Source organism: Periplaneta americana, chromosome 3 (genome assembly GCF_040183065.1).
Source record: "Periplaneta americana isolate PAMFEO1 chromosome 3, P.americana_PAMFEO1_priV1, whole genome shotgun sequence".
In the NCBI taxonomy this organism is placed as follows: Eukaryota; Metazoa; Arthropoda; class Insecta; order Blattodea; family Blattidae; genus Periplaneta; species Periplaneta americana.
In genome coordinates, this window is record NC_091119.1 from 125,049,098 (window position 1) to 125,075,633 (window position 26,536).

The 26,536-nt window shown below is 34.7% G+C and overlaps 1 protein-coding gene across 2 annotated transcripts in view; it reads left to right on the top strand.

The window, feature by feature from the left end:
• The first annotated feature begins 1,267 nt into the window (after positions 1-1,267).
• Acn (apoptotic chromatin condensation inducer acinus) overlaps positions 1,268-26,536 on the top strand; it is a 41,427-nt gene continuing 16,158 nt past the window's right edge. For both annotated transcript variants that reach the window (XR_011331396.1, XM_069821548.1), the window contains exons 1-7: positions 1,268-1,417; positions 5,466-5,887; positions 9,524-9,696; positions 17,085-18,422; positions 22,981-23,086; positions 25,986-26,016; positions 26,229-26,341. Coding sequence is in view for 1 of the 2 variants with exons in the window: in XM_069821548.1 (XP_069677649.1) it covers positions 5,486-5,887; positions 9,524-9,696; positions 17,085-18,422; positions 22,981-23,086; positions 25,986-26,016; positions 26,229-26,341 (2,163 nt within the window). In the remaining variant the exon portion in view is untranslated. The remainder of the gene's footprint in view (positions 1,418-5,465; positions 5,888-9,523; positions 9,697-17,084; positions 18,423-22,980; positions 23,087-25,985; positions 26,017-26,228; positions 26,342-26,536) is intronic.

Here is a 26,536-nt window from a genome sequence, read left to right on the forward strand (position 1 = left end):
GGAAGTAGTTCTAAGTTAGTATCGCATATCTTTTTGGCCTCTGAAATTCATTTCCATTCATTGTCTACTAGACAGGACAACAGCCAAGTTGTCAGTTTTGTACAAATATATTTAAAATTGAAGGTACTGCAAACTACATTATTTTTAACATAAAAAAATTAATCGGCCACCGGCAGCTTTGAACAATAATGGTAATATGACTTTACAAGAACTGATATTCTTGAAAAGCATGTGATACTAAACTTGTAAAATGTACATGTGGCAAGACAGACCACGTGGTTGGGTGCAGTTTTCTCGCTCTCCTAACAGATTGTTTTCCATTCCCATTTCCGTAAAACGGTTCCGATTACGTGTTAGTAGCTGGTCTCTTCCAACACGTGTGATGCTGTAGTGTGCATGAAAAATGCTGCGAGGTTGTGAATTTCCTTGTAATTGTTAATTTGCGCAATTATTCAACAATGAATGGAAGTGAAAACATATTATATTTTGGACAATTTAGGAAACTCAATTTACAAAAACAGATTATTGCTATATAAAAGGGAAGGCCAACCCTAACACTACCTGGTCTTACATGTATGCATGTAGGCTAATTTGTAGCATGTTTAATTCAAGAAGGTGTCATTTTGAGCTGTTAACTTCTTTCCTCCTCTTGAGAAATATGCAGGAGCCGCCACTGCTAGAAACTATAGACTGTGACGGTACTATTTTGCATTGTTTGTAATGAGGCGATATTAGCGATCCTAGTGGTGAGCAACTATCTAATGTTTGCATATTTACTACGCATTGAGCTTGGCGACTGTATATACTAGACTGTGGTACTACATTGCACTTGAGTGTTCATTATCAGGGCTTCTATAGCCCTGGTTCATTATACTTCATAACAAAATTTTCTTTCTAACTCGTTGCGAAACAATGATTTGTGCTTCCCAAACATGGGGTCGCGCGAACTTGCGCGATGTTTCAAATTTGTACACGACATCAGCGCCAATTGTGTCTAGATATATAACTACAACGTCTTTGGGTGTAATGAAGGTCGTTTCTAAAATCTTTGGGAATGCTGTGAAGACCTTGAATTCGGCCTCAAATATTGGAACTATAAATTATTCAAATAATTGTTTTTATATTCTTTATGTATGTCACTCTCGATTTTCGCGTCAGAGAAATAAGAATGCTGTACAATGGTTTATAAATTTTTGGTTTCAGTTCCAGATTAAAACCAGAGATTACTATATTTTGTAATTACCATATTCACCACTAGTCACTATCGTTGCTATACATTGTCAATCAAGGGTGAAGGAATATCTAATATTTCTATAATATTTGGGAACGCGTTGAAAAAGTGGAAATATGTCGTCTTGTGCATCTTTGTAAAATACACTTATTTAATAAAGTGAGATCTATATTTGTTAGATATAAGGTAAAATGTTTAATTTTTTCTTATATATATTTTTGTTATTCCTGAAGCCTATTTGGCGTTAATTTAAATTGTAGTATGAAACAGAGAATATAGTTTAAAATTTATATTGAATAGTGTATACATGAAAAATATAAACACTGATTTTCTAATAATTAAGTATGTCTAGTGAAAGCTGTGTATTATTAGACTTTAATATTTGATTTAATAACACATTTTAATCTTTATTCGTAAGACTAATTTCATGTGAAGATAGAAATGCATATAGGCTTGGAGTGAACCCCTTATGGAATGCAGTGATGGCAGTGAATAATATCAATTTTTGCCTTTCATATCTTAATCTCGGCTTTCAAAACATTAAATAATGGAAAAGATAGATAAAAACCTTGCTATAGGCCCTATATGGTGCAGTGTTTTCAATTTTAGGACTTTCGGATTGAATAATTTATAGGTTATGGAAATGATTATATATATTTAAATATTTTTACTTTTATTGTTAAGATTTCTCTCAGCCCCATAGTTAATAAACAACCTAACCTGGTTTTTGGAAATATGATGCATTTTTTATGGAAATTAACCTCATTATAGTGATATTTTCGCTGCTAGTCCTGTAGTAGCCACAGATTCATGCAGATTACAAACACTCTTCGGATAACTTTCAGAACGCGGATACTACTCTTCCCTTCTACGGAATCTCAAGATAAAATTACTAATCAAAGATAAATGAGCAAAGGGAAGTCGCTTTAAAATAAATTTATATTTGCTACTTTATAATGTCAACAATGTAAGTTACGTTACAACAAATTGGGTCAATCTTTAATGTAACCGTTGATTTCTGTGTAGGCTTATATGAATTGGCGCGAAGCACTCGAGGTTTGCTTAAACGACCCTTTTCACATTTTATGCTGTAAATTTTATTTCATTTTTCGTAATGTGTCATAGCTACTATTTGCAAGGACATAACTTTGCCATGCCATTCTGAATGTGTTTCTTAAAGAACTTATAATCTCTTTTGTTGGCTTCAGGTATTTTATTTAATACGAGGTTTTCCTACTTAAAAGTTGAATTAAATGTACAGTAACAAGTCATGCGTGTTTTCATCTGTTCATAGCCTAATACATTGTGGTGGTCTGGGGATACCGGTAGTGTGTAATATGTTGACATTTCGGGAACGTGTTTCTCTATAATTGGAAATAATTTAATTCAGAGATGGATATTTAAGAAGATATTATTCGTACCTTAACTTTGAAACTAAGCCATGGTTTTACTTCTCTCAAAGGTTTAGAGAAATGTAACATTTTTTCATTGAATATGAATTAATTAACGAAATGGTAATTAACCATAATACGCCGTTGAGCTATGTACCGGTTTTGTACTCACCTTATATGCGTTCGCTGTCTGAATTTTCCAACGTGTTTTTGCAAGTGTGTGCGATATTCCTTTGCTTTTTTTTTTTTATTGGGTTATTTTACGACGCTGTATCAACATCTAGGTTATTTAGCGTCTGAATGATATGAAGGTGATAATGCCGGTGAAATGAGTCCGGGATCCAGCACCGAAAGTTACCCAGCATTTGCTCGTATTGGGTTGAGGGAAAACCCCGGAAAAAACCTCAATCAGGTAACTTGCCCCGACTGGGAATCGAACCCGGGCCACCTGGTTTCGCAGCCAGACGCGCTGACCGTTACTCCACAGGTGTGGACCCTTCGCTTTTAACAGTGACTTCGTACACTGGATATACACAACTTATCGTTCACAAATTCCCTAAATAGTTCACTTGGTGTTATAATGTTCACGAATTGCATTTATAGGGAATATTTAAATGATAGTTTTCATTAGTGGCTTAAATAATGTAAGATGTGACAATAATAATTTTATTATCTATAACATACGTTTATTTATTAAATCAATAAATTAGTAATTTGATTTATAAATTTAAATTTTACCTATCACAGATTAATTCTCCTCCACTAACTTAACCTCACTGCATATACCACTAGTTGCCCTTGTGTATTTCATTAGTTTTAATGCTTTTCTATATTTTTTATGCACTAGTTAGGGGCGACAGCCCGAAGAGGGGGGGCTTTGTCGGGCGTATGCCCCCCCGCAACAAATAGAAAATCACATTCCGAATTACACTGAGACATAGCTAATACGAAGAAATTTCTACTAACCTTAGATCTATGAAATGGCCTTTAACCTAGCGTGATCTATTTGATGTGTATTTATAAACAACAAATAATATTAAGTGAAATATTTTAAGGAGAATCTTCCAAATCACTTCATAGCATAGTGGTAAAGCATCTGACTATAAATTGAAAGATTCTTGAATCAAATCCAGGTGGCTGCACATAAGGTAAATTAACATGAAAGATATGCATTAGACAAAGAAAGAGAGAGAGAAAAGGTAGAGAGAATGAGGGGGATAAAGATAAAAGGAATAAAGGATACAAAATTATATTGTAATTTCTTAGGAAAGAGTAATGTAAACCCCACACATTCGCTTATCCCATTGTGAGTACAAAAGCGGCATGTGTGAGAACGTATTATGGCAAATTACCAATGAGATGCTCAAAACATTGGATTTTCTCCATTTGTTTGTTAATGTCACTAAACATGTGCTATGTTAACACTTCTCTCTGAAATGTCGATAGCCTTACAGTTTATTATGTGCTGCAAGTTCATAGTTTAACTGATTTTATGTTGAGAACACATTTTGATTATGTATAAATTCCAATTTTGAAAAGGTGTGGTAACAAACAGTCAGAGAAGATAGCCACTGAATTAAGAATCAAATTTATATTATTTAACATTTCGAGCGAAGACTTAATTTTCACTAACTTTTTTATTAATTTTAACTTATTCGTTTATAACTTTTTCTTGCTGTTAATTTTGCTGAATAATACGAAATCTCAGAATGAAGTCCTTGTTGAATTGTGGTTCCTTTCTTTGCCGAAAAGTCTGCATTTTCATTTCTTTATAATCTACAGGTATCCATTTCAAATATTTTTGTCTGTTTTTGTAGAAACTTAATTTTGGTATAAAATTAATTGAATACAATAGGTCTATGCTTATCTTAAGTGAAAGACAAAATAACTTAACTATATAATTTTATTAAATGGCTTAACGTTTTTGACTCAGCTGAGTTACCTTCAGATCATAACATGTCGAATGAAAATTTATGTGACAGTTGTTAAACCGTTTTTAAAATTAAATTTATATTTAATTTTGGTAGCCTATAGTTGAACATTAATAAGTAGACTACCCTTGTTTATTAAATTCTCTTATGTGAAGTACATGTTTCCAATTCTGAACTGGTTTGAAGTGTGTTGGAACACCTTTTTCTGTAGTCCGCATGCTCATGATAGTTACGAACATTTACTTACTGTTGTTGGAACGAACCTAATAGTAACCAGGGCTTTAAAAATGTTATGTTGACTCACCAGTCAGGTAGAAATTGTACTATTCAGCGTGGTCGAACTATAGAAGTGCAATTTAAAAAAAGATTAGAATTTTTTTCACTCGTCACAAACAAACAGAAGAGTGCTTTTCTTCAAACCCTGATAATAACAGTAATGAAGTTGACAGAAACGGTACCTTGACCCATGACCCAGTTTTTTCAAAGACTTATTACAGAATAAACAAATAAAAAAGAAGAACCGAATCTCATAAGGAAAATAATCACAGAAGATGGAAAACATTTCAGAGTAACAGTTAATATAGGTGGTACTAGGTAATGGATGCATATATTGTTCGAAATGTCCTCTTTGAGTCCTCTACAATAGGTAATAGACATAGAATATAATGTTTGGGACTGCAAGAATTGCCTAACGTTTTCATGCATCATCATCTTTTAAGTAACGGTATTCATATTTTATAACAGTATGACTGTTCTCTTTGGAGTTTCCCATGGAATGTTAATCCCAGAACACTGTAATTTTACCGGCAATTACCTAGTTTACATTACTTACCTATAGAACTGTATGTATTTTGAATCATAGTTAAAATGTGATATAGCAGTTTTCCCTTGCTCTTTGTGTTGGTTTTGCAGTATTAATCTGGCATTCGATAATGAGGAGAAAAGGTGATAGGACAAAAGATAAAGAAAAGACTTCACCAGATAAGAAGCTAGAGAAAGCGATTAGGCGATCCCGAAGACACTCCAGACGGAGAAAACGGTCGTCGTCACCTTCTGATCACGAAGAATCAGCAGAAGAGAATGAAGTTTCTGTTAAGGGTGGCCATGAGGATACAGAAGACGAGAGAGGGAAAGCAAGTAAGGAAGAGTCAAACCTAGATACAGATGCCAAGGAAAAGGACTCTGAAGAAAATTCCAAGACTATGAGTCGTGTTAGAAGATCCAGCAAAAAGCAAGGGGCAGAGGGTTCTGGTGCATCAAAAATAGAAGCAGAGTCACCAGGCGACGACGATTGGAAGGAAGATCGATCTTTCTGGGAAGGTGATGAAGACAAAGTGAGTGTTCATACTTTAATTCTTTCGTGGTCATTTTTGTTTGGTACACCTTTTCATTAAATCAGCAGATCTTGAGATTTTCTTATATGGAACAACATTGATGCTTATCATATGCAGAATGAGTTAGGCCTACATGGTGTACTGAAATGGAAATATGAGGATATTTGTGGTCTACATTAGAGGAGGCATTACTTGCCATGTGACCTTATTATGCACTGTGGCTATATTAGCAATGGTTATGGTGGAAAAAGATAAGGTTTTAGCCTGAGCTGAACTACCATGTCAGTAGATTCGTGTAATATTAACGACCACCATTCCTCGTTTCTCACATGCAAAACTGTCTTTCTGATCGGCCATTTTTTTCTCTTGCACAGCTCACATAAGTTACTAGATCTCACTTCTTGATTTGTACAAGATTTCAAATCTCGAACACTCCCTCTACCTAAATATATTCTGGCCTTTTCCCTTAACACTAGGTCCAGTTCTTATTGTGTGATATTATGAAGACCGTAACAGATGAATGAGTTATTTATGAAAGGGCCTAAGTCTTGAATACTAAATTGTTAACAATTTAAGAAAAACTGCTTACAAGCCGAAATTTTAAATTAAGGCTGAAAAAAAAAAATTGTATCATAAATTCTACTAAGCATTAGAATGTGAAACTTAGTCCTCTTCATATCTAAATCAATGTATCTACACCCAAAGAGCAGTATTACATTACAAACTCATTTTCACAAAATTAGCGACTTAGGCCCTTTCATAAATAACCCATTCAAATGGTTTCTTTCAATTCTTCTGTGCAAAAATTGTTGATGTACCTACTCTTTGTCTTTCAGCATCCTCCACAAATAGAAATCGCAAGGTTTCAAACTTGGGGGCATGGAAGCCAAATTTCTATCACCTGATCACCAAACACTTCTTGCAATTTGTTCACCATGTTGTGTTTTTCTGCATGAAGAAATAATCACATGTCTTTTCATGTTACTGGTTTGAAGATTGTAAATTAATGTAGCAATCAGAAACAGTTGTTTCATTGTAAAAAATTAGTACATTTTATTCTTTTTGTTGTTATTACACACCACATCCCAACTTTAATTTCATGTAGTGGGCACTCATGTAACTGCTGATGAGTTACTTCAGAACTCCAGTAATAATGTTTTGGGAATTTCATATCCCAATAATGTAGTCGTTATTTGTCATTTAAAGTATATCAGTTCTGGGTTCACAATCTTAGTGAGAATGGAACCTTTTTCTGTCACGTATTAAATAATTGCAAACATGCTGTTTCGGTGGTTGTGTAGTCTCCGGAAAATGCTCCCAAAACTTGTGTATACACAAATAGTACAGCTTTTTCTTCAGTAGATATGGTTCAGCAAGGAGAGTGAGTTGCTACTCTGCATCTATCCATGGTTAAAAATATGTATTTCTCAGTACGGTTCAAACAACTGATTAACTGAGATTGACAATGTAAAGTATCAGCAGAATTGTGTCCTTTGCCGTGCTTAACAATACACAAAAGGCCAGGAAAACCCAGTGTGCAGCCTTGTGGTTCTAAGCATACTAGTAGCTTAGGTTTGACACTTTCTCTCTTACAATGTATACACAAAATTGTCTCCATAGTTTTCTGCTCAAGGGCAGGTCTTTCACTGCAAACCCAGCATTCTCCAATTTTCCCTCTTTTCTACCTTCCTCATAGTCTCCACATACTATCCATATTCCTTAAAGTTGCCTATTATCTGATTTCTTTTTCTGCTTCGAGAATTTTTTTCCTGTTGACCATTCCTTCCAGTGCATCCTTCAATAGGCAGTTACTTCTTAGCCAGAGACGTAGCCGGTTCCTTTTTCTCTTCCTGATCAGTTTCAGCAATATTCTTTCTTCACATGCTCCATTCTTCTTCATATTTTATATTTCAGATCTTTACAGTCATTTCTCTTCACTTCGTCGAAATGCTCATGTTTCTGCCCCATACATTGCCACACTCCATACAAACCACTTCACTAATCTCTTCCTTAGTTCTTTTTTCCAGAGGTCTGCAGCAGGTGTTTTTTTTTCTGTTAAAAGCTTCCTTTGCTATTGCCGTCTTCTTTTAGACTTCCTGGTAGCAGCTCCTGTCACACCTTAATTATTTGAAACGGTACACTTGTTCTGCTGTCTCATTTCGTATTCGCATGTTTACCTTCTTTATTTTTTCGATAACCATGATCTTCGTCTCGTTTGCATTTATCTTCATCCCATACTGCTCACAACTGTCCTTTAGCTTCAGCAGTATACACCTTAGTATCATTTCCTCTTCTGCTAACAACACCAGATCATAAGCAAATCTTATGCATTTTATTCTTCTTTCTTCTACTATTAACCCTCCCATATTCTGAAAATAGTTCTTCACTAAATCCTCCAAGTAGATGTTGGCAGGGTAGGTGATAAAGGGCATCCGTGTCATACTCCTCTTCCTATTTCACTTCCCACTGACATTTCCTCTCCTATCCTGACTTTGACTCGTGAGAAAAATAAAAGGATTTAATCTTACTTGAAAACAGTTTTTCTGTAGATCAGTTCGAAAAAATATCCATTACTGCAATTAATTATGAAAGCAGGTAGAAAACAGAAGAATTTGTCGTCACTCTTTGTTATAATGTAAGTCGTAAGTAGTTATAAAATACTTTTATTCATGACTGGTATCTAAACTGGCCTTTATTTTATTGTCCTTAGCAACCAATGGCTTTATTTAGAGTTCACTGCTGTGAATTAAAAACTTTGTTCATGACAACCAACACATTAGCAACCATAAAATCCATACATTCATTCATTTACAATGTCTTCACAAACAACACATTACAAAGAAAAAACGTACAATTTAAAATTAAATTTAGATACCAGTAATGGATAAAATAACGTATAGTACATGAGAGTAAACAGATTTTATGCGCTGTGGAAATTATCACCCTCGGTGAAAATACATAGTTTTTCAACTTCTAATAGATTGCTTTGACAATACTGTTGCTTACTTACCATAAATTAGTGCAAGGATCTCATAAGCCACTATGCATACCACATACCACTTTAATTATTACTTTTTTATGTGAATAGAAAAATAATATTAGACGTCATTGCAAATTTACAAAGAGCTATTTTATGCGAATTTAGTTTAATAGCCTATATCTATTTAAAGCATACAACTTAATAAATGAAGTCGGATAAAAAATTGCTTTTTGATATTACAGAAAATGCTTTTAATATGCTATTCAGAAAACTATGGTTTTTGTTTTGATTTGAGTACATGGTAAATGATTGCATTTATGTGTGTCTTTTGAATGAATAACATTCACAGCATGATCAAGAAGTAAAACGCGTAATAAGGAAATATGTTTCATCTTCACAACACACATATTTTTATAGTGAACAGGGATTAGACAAGGTACTTTGATTATTTATAGTTCATTGAATTTGTGTAGTTATTCTGTTCATCTACATTATTCGCAGGAGGGATATTTCTATTTTACCTTAGGATTCCAGTATCTCGTATTTTTTTTTTTTGTTCTCTGTTTGACTCAAAGCATTTCAAGTAACAAACTGCCATTTTTATAACTTTTGAAGGCTGAATGTAATTTACTCACACTACTATTCATGCATTTCAGGTGGATGCTTCTGAATCAAGGCACAAAGAAAAGGATGGGAAGAGTTCTGTGTGGCAGGTGAAGAGTTCCAATGATAGTGGTAGTAGTGGTGGTGGTGAAATACAGAGAATCAAATTATGTATTGTAAGGCCATCAGAAAGTTCTACTGACCCAAGTCCACGCAGACGTAAAAGGTATTGAGATGTTTTAGTTATAATTCATATTAACGTCCTTTATTTTCTGTTTACATTTCCTTGTTTCAGCAAAATGTGTAGCAGCTTTATACATTATCTTTGTTTAATGGTATAATTGCAGATGTACAGACTTGAAGTAAATAATAATTCTAAGTGCCATGTTCAAACTTTGTGAAAATGAGTTATAATTAAGGGGCAGATGTTGATGACCTAAAAATCTACTTAAAATGATCATTAGAATGCCTTTAAACTAATGAAAAAATGACAAAATTAAAAGAAAATGGCATTTAAATATTATTTACCGTACTCGCACCACAACTTCTTAAAAATTAGTCACCTTGTTTCAATGACTGCCCTGCAAATCTTGGAGAGAGGAGGCAACTTCCTGGAATTTGGCTAAGATAAAGGAAAAGAACATGCAACAAAATTAAGGTTTTAAGAGAAAACTATAGATATTAATGAGGGTTTACAGTGTGTTTCAATCAGGGGTGATTCATGTCAGTGTCTTCATTCTCTCTCTCCTCATCCTTCCGCGCTTTTCTTTTGTTACCAGATCTTCCAGATGAGGGAGTGTGAATGACAAAACAATTTGTGAGTGCAGCGTGCATTCTTGCAATCTTTGTGTTAAAAATACTGTCTACTACAGTAGACATCCCTTCCGAACCACATTCTGTCCAGGACATGGTGAAAGTTTCCCCCCTTCCAAACATAAATTCTAAAGACACCCTCGTACCGACAAAAGAACAGTACTGGTCAAAGCCCTCACTTACACTAAGCTTTGTCAAGCATTTTATATTACTTCCGTTGTGTGAAGTGAAGCCTTCAGTGGAATGAGTATTTAGAGTCTATTCCAAACTACAAAACTCAAACTTCACTGTTATTCACTTATCCAGTAGGCAATAATTACTACTGACCTATTTGGTTATAAAATGATTTAACAGACCTATCGGTAAAGAAGAGAGTAAAATGCATTCCAAATGATCTAAAAGTTCTTCAAAGCATTAAAAATGGCCAATAAATGCCGAAATAGTACATTATGCAACGAGCCTATAATGAAGGTAATTAAGAAGTGAGTATGGATATTTATGAAACGAGCGCAAGCGAGTTTCATAATTTTCATACGAGCTTCTTAATTACCATTATAGGCGAGTTTCATACGACTTTTTATGCTCGACCATATTTCTAACTTGATATTATTAATTTTATTGTATCTGACCTGGAGCAATGTTCTGTATGTTGTGAGATGTGCGCAGACGCGAAAGTATTGATTTTTTCCGAGGAACAGATGTCCACATTGACCTTGCTAGGCCATAAGAACCTACAGAGATAACATTGAAATAAAATTAGACATTGAAAAACGAGATGACAAATTGAATTTATTTGAATATTATTTACAATTAACGCTAATTATTATAGTAACAGAACATAACCTTCTGCGACAGTATTGGATTTCCAGCCTCCGTGACTTTTCGCTAATTCTCTTTCGATTGCATATCCGAGAATAATCGATACTTGCGGTTTTATAACGGTAGAAAGCTGACCTGTCATTGGCTGAACAGTTGTAACCTGAGTCGTCATTGGCTGAAAGACCTGACCTTTAATGAATAGGTGTACTTTAATGACATGCATTAAAGGTCTGCTACCAGGTGTATAATTACTACATTTCGGCATGGTCGAGCATAAAGTATATAAAAATAACCTATTAGTTCAAAAACGTCAAAAAATGCAATATAAGAAATTATTTTTTTACGTTGATATTTACATAGAAATGATTTCTATATTAATAGACATCGTCCTAATGTGAAAAATAATAAAGTAACTTTTCATCAATATCCGCCCCCTAGTTATAATATACTTTCTAGTTATTGGTACACAAACATCCCTCTATTTGTAAATACCTAATAAAATGATAAAGGAACAAGTCTGGACTTGATCATTATTTATATTATAGGACTAGATAGCCTACATAAATTGTGGAGATTGCGAACAAAAACGTCATTTTCAAAATAGTTTCTCCCCCCCCCCAGGAAGTAGAAAAAACTGTATCGAGTCTTTACTTATCCCCAAAGTGAATGATAATTTTGTGTGTTGTACATGTTACGTCTGTTCTAATGGTGTCAATAATTATGATTTTATTTTATGTGCATTTTATAAACAAAAATCTTTTGGAAATGTCCGGTTTTGTTAGAGATGGAAATGTCTGTTTTGATTGGAAATATGAGAGAAATGTTCGCTTTTGTTAAAAAAAACTATTTGACATTTATAACAATAAAACATACACTTCACCTACATTAACTGTACCATGGAGTAACAAATATAACATTACATGGTAATAACTACTATATTATCCAGTAAGCATCAGCTAGGCAATCTTCCAGCAATAGGGGACCAGAGCACATAGGCTTACACTCCCAAATATTCCGTGGACCATTCACCAGGTACAAGTACCACAAAACAACACCAACTGTTAGTTCCAATTTTAGCCATGAGTAATTGGTAACTAGCTTTGAAATAACGCAATGTTGCCATATCTTGATAACAATGCAGTATCAGCTACACGTTTATATGACAAAATATGTTTGTTTTGATGTATAGAATACTCTGCATTAATTTATAGTACATAATTATAACTCACTCTGTACATATACCGGATGTTTCAGACCACCCGTATCAGGCTTTTTTCTCGAAAACTATATGATACTGGTTGTTCATAAAAAAATTGATCACCAAAACCTATGTAAAGAATCGACTGGTGGTAGTTACCATTTCCTGTAACAAATCGGAAGTAGGGGTACCTGTAATCAACTTCGAAATTTCAAATGAGAAAATAGATCACTGAAGGTATCATTGGAAACTACTTTTAAAAAGAAACAACTAGTATATATTTGAACGAAATTTTGAAAATTTTTTTGTGACTAGCATATTGTGAGTCCCTTTACACTATAACAGGAAAATATTGTGGGAAAATGGTGACTTAATACATAATTAGCCATACCATAACACTTTTACAATAATTTTAATTAATAATACATTTAGCTCAACTCTGTGAATGCACATTGCATGAAAATAAAAATATAGCTTATTTCCCTAGACATTCTTCACTTTTATATATTTACTTATTTATTTATTTTGACTTGGTTATTTAACGATGCTGTATCAACTACTAGGTTATTTAGCATCAATGAGATTTGAGCTAGTGACATGAGGCCGAGGATTTGCCATCGATTATCTGTCATTCGTCTTACGGTTGGGGAAAAACCCAACCAGGTAATCAGCCCTGTGGGAGTCGAACCCACGCCCAAGCGCAACTCAGATCACCTGGCGAGTGCCTTAGCCAGCTGAGCTATGCCGGTGGCTTCCCTTTTATTCTACTGTATAATGGAGAAATGAATATATTATAATACTTTTACAATCATTTGAATTAGCAGTAAACTTAGCTAAAGAATATGAATCCACACTACAGTACTTAAAAACAAAAATATGGATATTGTTTCTCCCTAGACATGGAGGCCTATATCTTGCTCCAGACAATCAAATTCGAAGTCTGAATCGACAGTGGTACCAGTAACAATATGTTCTTCTTGAATTTCACCTTCTCTGATTATTATACTCTTATAGAAAATCATTCTTGGATTTTCCTCATAGTGCTTATTTTGTGCTGTAAAGGCATCTCATTAAGAATTATAGCATTAGGCTTCTTTCCTCTTTTTTTTAAGGGCTCCAAAACTTTTCTTTGTATGACTCAAAGTTGTAATTTTGCATTCCTTTTACTTTGCAATTTAAATTTCCAGTAACAGTGGCATACGCTTGATGTCCTGAATTCGTTTAACTTAGATTCAAAAAACAAGGATATATAAAAATGAGGATTTCCCTAATGTAAGTATTAACAAAGAGAAATGATTTCAAGAGATGTCGCATTCATATAAGTTATCACTCTTGCACATAGAAGTGGAAACGGCTGATTTTGAATGGATTGGTAATTGCAACACATAAAAAGTGTTGGAAATATCCGTTTTTGGTACAAAAAGGGAACAAAAATATTGGCGTTAGTATGATATGGAATTAACCGGTTTTGATTGAAAATACTGATTTTACCATACTGTTTCTCGTGGAAATGACTGAGTTAGAATAAAAATAGTAACATCATTTTTTTGTTTTCGATAAAAATAACCATTTTGTTCGCAACCTCCATAGTTTAGGACCTAACATTCTAAATGTGCTAAGTGCCAAAAACAACTTTCTGAGATGTTGATGAAAAATACACTGCGAAATGCATGCATGAGTCACAGTTGAGCTAAGACAAGGACAATTTAGTATGATATTCTCATATGGCTCCCTTAGATTAAATAAAATAAAATTTGAAAAATTGGCATTTAGCACATTTAGAATGTTAGGTCTTGTTGTTATTCCAGTAAAAACACAATTTAAAACAATATGGTACTTAGATCCTTATTTACTTAAAGTCTTCATATGTATATCTATATATACAAAGACTGTTCGCAGTGAAGCTGATCACAGCAAGCGAGCAGCAGACAACTGTTGTTACAGTAAGTTGGCAGCACAGACTCTTGCTTTCAAACAAAATTGTAGCCTACTTTTCTTGGGCCATTCTCTGAATAATTGCAATTTAGAAATTATTGGTATCAGATTTTGAGAATAATTAAAATTAAGTAATTAATAGATTGTACACTCCTACGACCATTCTAAACAATTTCAGTTTAGAAATTATTGGTATCAGACTTGCGGATAATTAAAATTAACTGATTAATAAGTTAACAAGTAATATAAACTCACCAGCCACAACAGATGCTGGAAGTGCTTTTCTTCCAAACACTTTTAACTGAATTTTCTTGATTAATTAATTCTCTGATAACCAAATATGTGAATTTTGAGGATCGATGTAGACAGAGAGATGAAACCATGTCTCATCAGTGAAAAATATTGTTTAAAGAATCATGACTTGTCGATCAATGAATTTCTGAAACCACTGGCAGTATAGTAGCCTCTTTTTATGATTACACTCTTTATAATAAAATTGATGAACCAATGTAAATTTATATAGGTGTAAGTTAAGTATTGTCGTTATAGTCTCAGGCCTACATTCTTTCCACAAAGACATACTTGTCTTGATATAATTTCTTACGGATTTTGTAGGATTATGCAGTATCACATCCGAAATTTCGTCAAGTTTTTTCTCAGCTAAAATTGTGGACTTACCACTTCTTGCAGCATTGTCGACTGAACCAGTTTCTCTAAATTTCTTTATTATATTCCAAATAATATGCTGGTTTGGACATATTGGATTAGGAAAAAGTTCCTGAAATTTCAATTTTATACTTTTGTAAATTTATGACCTTTGTGGAAAATGTGTTCCACTAAAAACACTCATTCTCCAGTAGACACCATTGTCACCACCAGTAATAACCACTTGTCACGAAGATAATTTCACACTAAACTGGAACCTATCCATCGTCACCTTCAACCTTCTGTTTGAAGGCTGTGCTAATAACCCCAGTGAAATGTGGTACCAACTTGCTAACTTAATACCAGTTGTTAGGCAAAATACCCCACTTGCATCACTGCAGAGAGACTTTGTTTATGCATAGTATGTATATAAATTAAGGTAAGATTTTGACCTTTTATTCTATAGCCCATACAGATGCTTTATTGGTTTTAAGATGTTAAGGTTTATTTGGTTCTTTTATTCTAATATTACCCGTGGTTTTTGTTCTAGTTTTTATTTACTAATATTTGTTATAGATTTTTCATCTAGATTACAGACTTGAGGGTATTGTATTAATTTTTATGCTTGTTTACAATATAAGACACTGCGGACTCAAACCAGACTTTAATAAGCATGTCATGTTGACCCTTGCAACTGTTTTAATGCCACCCTTTTGATGGCATTATATCTAAAAGTGTCCTTTTTATGGATATTGGACTGTGTTTTGCTACTAATAGAATCTAATGCAAGCTGTGGATTTTACTTCATTATTTTTATTTACTGTATCTATTTATCTATTTCCCAGTGACAGGACCCTTAACTTTGTAGAATGGGTATACTATAATAAATATTGGTAAAGTTTAGAATCAGAGTAACATCTTGAACGATTGATACGATGCAGACAGAAGAGACCAAATGAAGCAGGGAGCAAGTAGAATTGGAGAATGAAACTGAAAGTAATCAGAAGTGAGTAGTGCCAGAGATTGAAATTGTTGTTGTTGTTTTCTAATGCCAAGCGTTTGACAATAAAATCATTTGATCTCTTGCACTCCAATATTTTTCAAAGATATTGTCATGGTCAGTCACTGAAGCACGATTTTGAGGTGTTCCAAATCCATTTCTTGACATTATGTACCATTGAAGTAGTACCTGCCCAGAGATCCGATTGGGGACTATTTTACTTCTGGATAATTTTACCTTAATGGTACTGATTTCATATTGGAATGGTTAAATAGCAAATTGTAGCAGATTTAAGTGAACACCATATTTTAACGTTTTGGCGGCTACTTCATCCACACACAACCCCCAGAATGTCTGGAGGATCACACCTGCTGTTGGTCGACGGGTCTACTAGGCCTAGTTGGGAGATCTTCTTGATCACCAGCTTTCCCTCCTTAAGCCACTGGAGGACGATTTTAGTGCCATAGCAGGTCAGCACTAGGAACAGAAAAGTAGAAAGGGTAGGAAGGAAAGTGAAATAAACCCCTAGGCCTCGAATGCTCTAATACCATTGGGATCGAAGAAAGTTAAGAGTTCAGTCAGAGGACTGGATAGGAAAGGGTAAAGAGGGAATTAGGTATTGGATAGAGGAAAATTATACCAAATTCGGTCATTAACTCATCAAGCTGACCAGTGCTAATTGATGAGTAGCCCCTCCCTTAAGTTCAGCTTGTAAAATTATGCTTACTAACAGCTGCACCATGGGAAGGTAGGGATGGGACATTGGGTATTTGTCCAGGTTGGTTCCTTAAAGCCTTCAATGGGAAGGATTAATGGCTGTCCCCCCTGTATTCAACAAATTCGACAAATGCCCTTTTGCAGCCAGAGATTAAAATTAAAATCAACCTAAGGAAATGGAAATAACTTAAAGAAATTAAAACTTGCCTGAGGCAGACCAAAATCACGTAAATAAATTAAAACTAGCTTGAGAAAACCATACCTAACCTGTACAAAACAAAAATAGGAGAGCACATACACACATCCATCATGCACAGCCGCAGGTTGGTGCAAGAAACAGCATAAGTTGTTACCCGGATTCTATACTTAAACCCAACATGGTGTATCCTTGCTGGCAACACAGTGCTAGATTTTACCCCATAGTAGTGTATCCTTTCTGCCAACATAGTGTTTGTGTGCTCTAACTTACTGATTGTTGGACTTGCAGGTTGAGCAGATCAACAAGTAGTCACAAAGACAAAGCTGACCTCCAAGAATGTGAAGAACCTGAAGAAGAGAAAAAGTTAGATGTGTCAGAAGTGCAAAAAGGCGAAGATCCTATAGATGAACCTAAAAGAAGCTGTGAGTCGCCAAATGAAGAAAAGTCCAGGTCACCTGTTAAAGAGTGCGAACTGGAAGAGAGTGCACCGCATCAGAGTCCCTGTGAAGGCAGGTCCAGTGCACAGGCCTCACCTGTAGAGGAGACAGCAGTGCAGGAAGAATCTAGAGAGAGAGAAGCACCTGAATCAGTGCCGTCTGAAGAAAAACAAAATGATCAGGACACTAATGGTAAGCAAGATGAGACAGAGGAACAAGCACAAGTGAAGGATGAGTCATCTGAAGAGCAGTGCACAGCCAAGGAATCGTCAGAAGAAAAGAAAGAAGAGACTGAGGAAGAAAGAAAGAAGTGCGAGATGCAGCCAGGGGAGGTAAAGGAAGTTGTTTCAGAGGAAAAAGATAATCAGCAAATATCATCTGAAGAACAGTCAGGAACAGAGATGATAGCACAGATTTCAGAAGTGGAAGTCACTCCAAAAGAAGAGGAAAATGAAAGGGGCGCCCAAGAAGAAATGGTGGAAAATGACAAAGAGAAAGCAGGTGATGACCTTGAGGAAGCTAAAAAGACAGTCATTACCTCACCTGAAGAAGGTGATGTGAAAAAAGAAACGTCAGTAGAATTGAATACATCTGCAGTAAGAAGAAAATCAGCAAGTTCCTGTGAAGATGGGTCAGAAGAGACCCGAGAAGTACAAAAGGAAGAGTCACCTGATGCAGAGAGAGTGGATAATAGTTCTCCAAACAGGACAAAGGTTATTAATTTTTTAGAGGAGGGACAGACACAAGATTCATCAGAGGAGAATTCTGCCTCTCAAGATGTGTCGGGTGTTAGCTCTAAAGGTTTAAGTTCGCAGGTCAATCAGAGTGTAAGGGAGTCTTCTAATGAAAAATCAAACAAACAAATAGTAAAACGTGTTTTCGTAGAAGAAAGGTCTCCATCTCGGGACTCTTCAGAAGAGAGATCGAGAGAAGATATCAAGAAACGCAGGCAGAGTAGAGAATCGAACAGTAGTCGTAGCTACAGCACTAGTCCAGGAAAGCAGTCACATCGTAGGAGTGACAGGGATTCCAACCGCCACAGCAGGCAGGAGAGTGAACGTTCAGACAAGCATAGGAAAAGAGAGGGCAACAGAAGTAGTAGTCCTGATAAGCAGGGAAGTCGACATTCTAATAGGAGATCACGCAGCCCTCAGCATCGGAGAGAAAAAATTTCCCTTAGGAGGTCTTTGTAAGTATATATACTGAATATTGCACAATTATTTAGTCTGTAAGATGCAACCAGTGTTACACAGTAGTACCAAATGTAGCTTGGTACAAGCTTTAACATCCCTTTGTGTCCTTAATTATCTTTAATTTTTTTTATACAAGGTGCAAAGAGAAGATAATTGCCATGCTGCAAACAGTCAGTTTTGGGATTTTTGCAGAAATATACATATTCAGCATTTTTGATACCAAAAAATTTGATAGATTTTGTTCATGTTCAGTTTAATAAGTCAGTTTAATTGGTAAAATTGCATATGAACCATATTCCCTAATCGTTTTTTATTAAGAAAATGAATTGGTCTTTATTTGGAAAAATAATATGAAATGGCAATTTACTCAAAAATGTCTCTCGAGCTTTTAAATTTTTTGTCGTAACTGAGATAAAGTGATAAATAAAATAATATACACAATACCTCCGAAAATGCTTTTGTTGGGGAAATTAATTACAAAGTGATGCCTCTCTTCACCACTCCCTTCCCCACACACACACACACGTATACGTATTTATTTACAATAAAAACCAATTAAACTTACACTGGATGAGACATAACACTCTTTAAGACAAATCATTTCTCATTGTAGTCACCATCCTTTTTCCACTGTTGAATAAGGGCAGATATGCTGGTGCAGTAAAATTTGCTGTCTTACAAATTCCATGAATTTGATACCAAAGCTTCTGCAGTGTTTTGATGTAGCAGTCAGAGTTTATTCCAGCTCTGCTCGAAGAAATCCACAAGAATCATGTTCTCAGCAATGTTGTGTGGTGCCATTCCATTGATTTCCTCTTGGGATCGTGCTCAAAGCTGTGCACCCATGTTTCTTCACCAGTAACGATATTCAATAACAAATTCTCCCCTTCAACCTCATGGAGGTGCACTTTTTTGATTTGCAAGCATGTGGAAAATTCGTGCATACATCTTTGAATATCTAAGGTTTGCAATAATGGTTATGACCAGGGCCCAGACGTTCCTTCATTCATAGTTTTCTGCCCAAGGGCAGGTCCTACACAGCAAACCCAGCATTCTCCAGTATTCCATATTTTCTGCCTTCCTCTTAGTCTCCACATATGATCCATATATCTTAATGATGTCTTCTTCTGCCCTGAACTTTTCTCCTATTCACCATTCCTTCCAATGTATCCTTCAGTAGGCAGTTTTTCTTAGTCAGTGACCCAGTCATTTTTTTCTTCCTGTTCAGTTTCAGTATTAAGGTATGGTCACACATCGCTACTTCTGCAGCACTGCAGTACAAAATACTGCACAACTGTGACGTGTTAACAACGGTGCAACCCAAAAAGTAGCAGCTGTCGAACCAGCTGCCCGCAATTTTTAAGCTTCTCAGAATTGCAGCAGCAACATTTTTGATATCGGTTTTGTTGAAACTTTTGCAGCAGTTGTGATCAGTGTTGCCACCCAAATTTGCCAATGATACTTTTATTGTTTGGATATATTTTAATGTTTGATGTGATGAAAAATAATGATTTGTAACTTACTAAATGTACAACTCACTCAGAGTATATTTGCTGACGATATAATTCATTTTTTTAATTTTCCGTAACGTTTCAAATAGGAGGGTTGCCAACATTGATTACGAGAGTATGCTGTTGGTTATCATTTAAGTATAAAAGCGTTTTTTAATAGCTTTATAATAAAAATAATGCCAATTTCTGAATACTAGTTAGGACAGAAAAGCAAATAATAGATAAGTAAGCTATAGCATGAGTTTCATAATCTGAAACTCTAATTCGAACATAACCACAAAATGTATATTGAAGAATCAACACAGAGATGGAAAGCTGCAGCCGGACTGCGGCTGCAAAAGTAGCGCCTTGTGTGTGAACAGACTCGCAACCTCCAGTTGCAACTTTTGCAGCGCTTGGATTGCATAGCATGAAAAGTAGCGTGCAGTGCACTACTTTTGGTTTATGTGTCAAAACAACACGCAACTCTTGCAGCTGCAGTACAAAAGTTGTGCAGCAAAAGTAGTGACATATGACCATACCTTTATTCTTTCTTCACCCACTCTTTCTAGCACAACTTCATTTCATATTCCGTCTGTCCATTTCATATGCTTCATTCCTCTCCATATCCACATTTCAAATGCTTTTAGTCATTTCTCTTCACTTCATTGTAATGTCCATGATTTTTCCCTATAAAATGCTACACTACACACAAAGCACTTCACATTTTCTTCCAGAGTTCTGCAGAAGTTGTTCCTTAAAAAGCTTCTTTTGCCATTGCTATCCTCCTTTTGATTTTCTGATAGCAGATCATGTTTCTACTTATAGTACATCCCAAATATTTGAAGTTGTCTACTTGTTCCACTACCTCATTTCGAATTTGGGTTTGTTGATGACCTAAAATTAATAAAAAATGGCCTATAAAATGACTTTAGAATGATGAAGATGGCCCAAAAATGACCTAATAATGTTGTAAAATGCATGGAAAGTAACGTAGATTTAGCAAGTATCAGTATTTTATAGTAATGTAAATTTCTAATTTCTGAAATAAAACATAAATCGCTTATTTGTGGTAACTGTCGCTACTTTAAATTAGTGATTTTTCAGGAGAATCTTTTAAATGTTTTGAACTGCTGTAATGTTATTAAGTATTTCCCATTATCATCTTAGGATAAGTTGTTAGATTGGACACCCAGATATATGTTAATAAACACGAATAGCTTAATTGATAGTTGTGGCTTCCTCTACACCTTCTTATAGTCTAAACGTCTTTCAGGCTTCTGACCCTTTTGCTGCGAAATTTCTCACAGACGTAAGCATTGTGTTGAGATGTGATTTGTTGTCAGTAAATAAAATTGATTCTCTTCAAGTTTTGTCTAAAAATAAATTGTGTTAACATGGTACGGATATAAATAAGGAGTTATTTTATTTCTATAAATACAAAATTACTGTGTACAAAAATGTTTAAAACTTGTCAGTGTATACTAAATCTTTTATTTCAGAAATAACTTTTCATAAATCTTAATTCCATAACTCAGTAATTTAGGTGATATCTGCATAACACACCATTTCCATCATTCTCTCAAACACTGAAAAGTAGCCTACCTTATATTATTTCTGTATAAAACAATTAGTCTGACTACTATAGGAACAGAATTCACACATAATTCTTACTTACTTACAAATGGCTTTTAAGGAACCCGCAAGTTCATTGCTACCCTCACATAAGCCCACCATCGGTCCCTATCCTGTGCAAGATTAATCCAGTCTCTAATATCATATCCCACCTCCCTCAAATCCATTTTAATATTATCCTTCCACCTGCATCTTGGTCTCCCCAAAGGTCTTTTCCCCTCCGGTCTCCCAACTAACACACTATATGCATTTCTGGATTCACCCATACGTGCCCTGCCCATCTCAAACATCTGGATTTAATGTTCCTAATTATGTCAGGTGAAGAATACGTGTGCAGTTCTGCGTTGTGTAACTTTCTCCATTCTCCTGTAACTTCATCCCTCTTAGCCCCAAATATTTTCCTAAGAACCTTATTTTCAAACATCCTTAATCTCTGTTCCCCTCTCAAAGTGAGAGTCCAAGTCTCACAGCCATACAGAACAACCGGTAATATAATACATGGATTCATAACAAGCTGTTTTCTATGGTGATGGGTTGTTAATCCTTCGCCCAACTCCCAAGCTGGAGGACCACCCCTTATCAGCTGTCCACGACTGCTTATTCAATATATTCGCAGCTACCCTCCATATCTGGAGGCCATCTCCTCTATCCACAACCTGAGGACGCGCCACGCTGTGGTGATAGGGACCCACAACACATGGTCACACATAATTCTACTTGCCTAAAATGACTTTTAGTATGTTACTACTGAAATAAACAATTTACTTGCAATTTACAAATTTATATAAAATTCTCTATAGTATTAGGTATTTCTTATTAATCAAGTTTTTAAAATCGCTTCTTTTCTTTTCTTTTTTTTTTCTTTTTTTTTTTTTTTTTTTTTTTTTTTTTTTTTTTTTTTTTCCCCTGTCAGAGATTCCTGGCTTTGCAGAAAATACAGGAGTTGACATTACATCATTGATAGAAGTTTTCTTCTTCTTTTTGGTGACGATTGCTTCCTGAAAATTAGCACTCAAATCTGACAGTTTTTGGAAAAGTGAATTGTGTGATCCTTCATTACTTTTATATCTTTATAATTCCCATATTAATTGGGCCTATGTCCTTCTGCAGCTGTTTCATTTCATAGAAATCTTCGTAACACATCTCATTTACATGAAATGGTTTCCACTCTTCCTCGCAGCTCTCATCACAGAAATAAATGTTTCTACTGCTATACATAAGTCCACTTTTTAATTGGCGCTTCACTTTTTTTAACAAAGAATGGACAGAATCACCTTTGTTCTGCCTGTGCAAATTTCAGAGTAAAATATGAAATCTCTCTACCTGTTGTCACCAGCTTACTCTTTCAAGTATCGAGGTACACATGTTCCTATTTCTTGTGAATGGCAACCAGCAAAGATTTGTATTATATGTAATATTATGCTTGCAGTTCAAGACGAAGTGACTCTCATTCAGGTGAAAAGAGAGACGAGGGATCTTCAAAAAATGTTGAGTCCTCTACAGATGATTCCCATTCACATATCAAAGATGATAAGGTATGTTTAATGTGTGGCACTATTTCCATAGCCACATTAGTCACAGTGTGAAGTATTGTTTATAGTAATTAAAATATTTTCATTTGACTTCGGCTTGATAGTCTCTTGTCCCTTCCAATAATAACGTTGAAATCAATACTCATAAAATGATGTGTATAATCAAAGTACAGAAGCATTCATTAGTATTCCCGAGAGAAATTTATATCATTTTCTGAGGACTTAAAGGACACGTGGCAGGAGGTCTTCTCCTGAGATTAATTCTAAAGAAAAGTCTGAATACTCGTACAATTGGTATGGTATTTTCACTGTATTATTATATTTTAAATTATTCCTACACTCATTTTATAACAATAGAACTCTACCTGCTTCAAGGGCACATGACTCTTAACAGGATTTGTCTTCATGGTTCTTACTATTGTCTTCCTGACTGTCTGGAGCTTTCCACATTCGAGTGTTACTTGTAAATGATGGCAGCAGGTGTAATATGAAAACAAATCAGTTTGGAGATTAAATTATCTCCATTTATTGATTCAGATAGAGGATTGAAGGAGATTGAAGTGGCTAAAAGGTATGGGTTTGCACAGTCAACACTTGCAGCATTCATAAAGAAACTCATGAGCTAAAATTAATCCTGAACATAAGTGTTCAAAACTTGCAGCAGCAAAAGACGTTGAAATTGCTGCCTTAAAGTGATTTAATGTTTAGTATACTACAAGAGGAGACCATCTGATTGTTCTCGAAACCATAAGAAACACATTTATTGCTGAAATTTTCAAACCAGAAGACAAGAGTACAATTACTAATTAAAAAAAAAAATGCCTGAATGTAAATGAATTTACGCACCTGGTAGCAGCCCTTTAATGGACCTCATTAAAGTACACCTATTCATTAAAGTTCAGGTGTTCCACCAATCATAAAACACCATTGTAGCAATATGAAAGCGCAAGTATAGATTATTCTCGGATATGCAATCGAAAGACAACTAGCAAAACGTCATGGAGGCTGGAAATCCAATACTGTCGCAGAAGGTTATGTTCTGTTACTATAATAATTAGCGTTAATTGTAAATAATATTCAAATAAATTCAATCTGTCATCTCGTTTTTCAATGTCTAAATCAATTTCAAGGTTATATCAAGATTAATGTTCATTTTACTCTCTAGATTATATCAAGGTCAATGACATTTGTTCCTCGGAAAAAATCAATACTTTCGCGTCTGCGCACATCTCACAATTTACGAGATATTGCACTAGGTCAGTTCCGCTCCCCAGTCAGATAAGAATAACATGAATACTTATGAATAATTTCAAGTTAGAAATATGGTCGAGCATAAAAAGTCGTATGAAACTTGTCTATAATGGTAATTAAGATGCTCATAAGAAAATTATGAAACTTGCTTGCGCTCGTTTCATAAACATACTCGCGTCTTAATTACTACCATTATAGGCTCGTTGCATAATGTACTATTGTATGTCAAGTAAGGTCATCAAATGGTGAGTAAATATTATTTTATAGTATGTTTATTTTTTTATACTTATTTTTGCTGTATTCTCTTTCAGAACATAAATATGGGCAACATTTCATAACCCCTCAATACAATTAAGACCTTGATATAGCAATACAATTTTATTTTCCTAAACAAAATTTCATACCAGTTGAGAGGATGCAAAGGCATTTCTTTCCCCTTCCGTCAATGACAGACTAGTAGCTGTTACCTCTTATAGCTGCCCCCCCCTCCCAAGCAGTACACACAAGAAAATAAAATATTAAATAAAGTACATTAGTGAATATAAAATACAGTGACACAGATGTTTTACATGTTTGAGTATATTTTAATGTTATTCTTACAATATTTTCAAGTAATAATTAAATTAAGGAATGTTAGTTTTTATTATGAAGTCAGGGGGGAGTGATACAGTGCAGATTGTCCCCTGGTGTATGCTGTAGAGTAGCAACTAGCTGTGTAGAAAACATTTATCTTCTGCTGTCAGTAGCTTTTTAATGTACCAGTTGATATAAACAGCAATAAAATGAAATATAAACACTTAGATACTGATAAACACTTTCAGTAATAAAATTTGTCACTGTGTTGAAAGTCAATTAGTCAAACATTAGTGAGATGGACAGTAACATCTTCCCCTTCATTGATGGTAGAGAGTGTGAGTACAGGGGAAAGGACTATCAACCAAACTGAAATGGGGATTAGGCCTCAGGAAATTGTTGTATCGAGATTTGACTGTGTACACATTTCTGTAAATATAATTTGTGCAGAATTATGTACTTAAACCGTAATATCTATAAATGAAGTGAAGTGTTTTACTGTTTCATATTTGTGCAAAATGAATGACATACATTTATGTAAGCTGTAAAATTTATGAATGAAATCAAATAACTTACTTTTGGGATTATTAAAATATATTTCTTGTGCAATCCAGAAAACACAAGTTCCATTTTCTTCTTTGGATGTGTAATAAGATATGTATGTATGTATGTCTTACAAATAATAATTCACGAAAATAAACCATAAAAGATAATATCATTTGCAACATAAATTTAAAAAATTGAATTGTTATAAGATGCATAAAACATGTAATTAGAAGATTTGTGTCATCTCAGCATCACTAAATTATTTTTAATTCCTATTACACTTCAAAAATGTTTTAAGTAATACCTTTATATCTCATTAATAAAAATGTCTCAATTACGAGAATTGTAACAATAGTTAGAGTTCATAATTTTGACGCTTAAATTACCTCTCTTATCTGGTACCATATAAATAAAAATGTGTAGTAGATTTATTGACATTAATCAATATGTGCTGAAATGTTTAGAGAGGAATAACAGTCATTTTAGAAGTACTTTACTCAATGTATTTAAAATGTCTTCTCTTATGTTTCAGGAAAATGTTAGAAAATCCACAGAACAATCAGGTAAAATCAATTTGAAATTTATTTAATATGAAGTAACACTTTGATCATATGAAAGTAGATGAAATAATTTATTGTCCATCTTAAACACTAAATTACTGTGCACCAACATTTTCTTGTTTCCTTCTTTCTCTCAATTTTATTGTTGTGTTTACAATAATGATACAAGTCTATAAATAAAATATGACAAGAAAATTTCTTTGTGACAATTCTAGGTTCGAGCCTGGAACAGTCTCAGAGTGTGACAAGAAGGCGAAGATGGGGAGCAAGCAAAACAAACAGACCAGGCAAAAAGCCTGTGCTGTCCATCTCGACAGACTCCTTGAAGGTATGGCTTAGTTTTCCATCACTACAGGGGGGGGGGGGGGGGATTATTCAGTATATGCAAAGTGTATTTTTTTAACTAACGCCATGCATACTGATTCCACTTGTGGTTGCTGTTCGGGAAATCAGCTAGCAGTCCATCTCCAGACAGTGCATCTGAGTTTCCTAAGAATCTTGTTAGATGATAGTGTCATCGAAT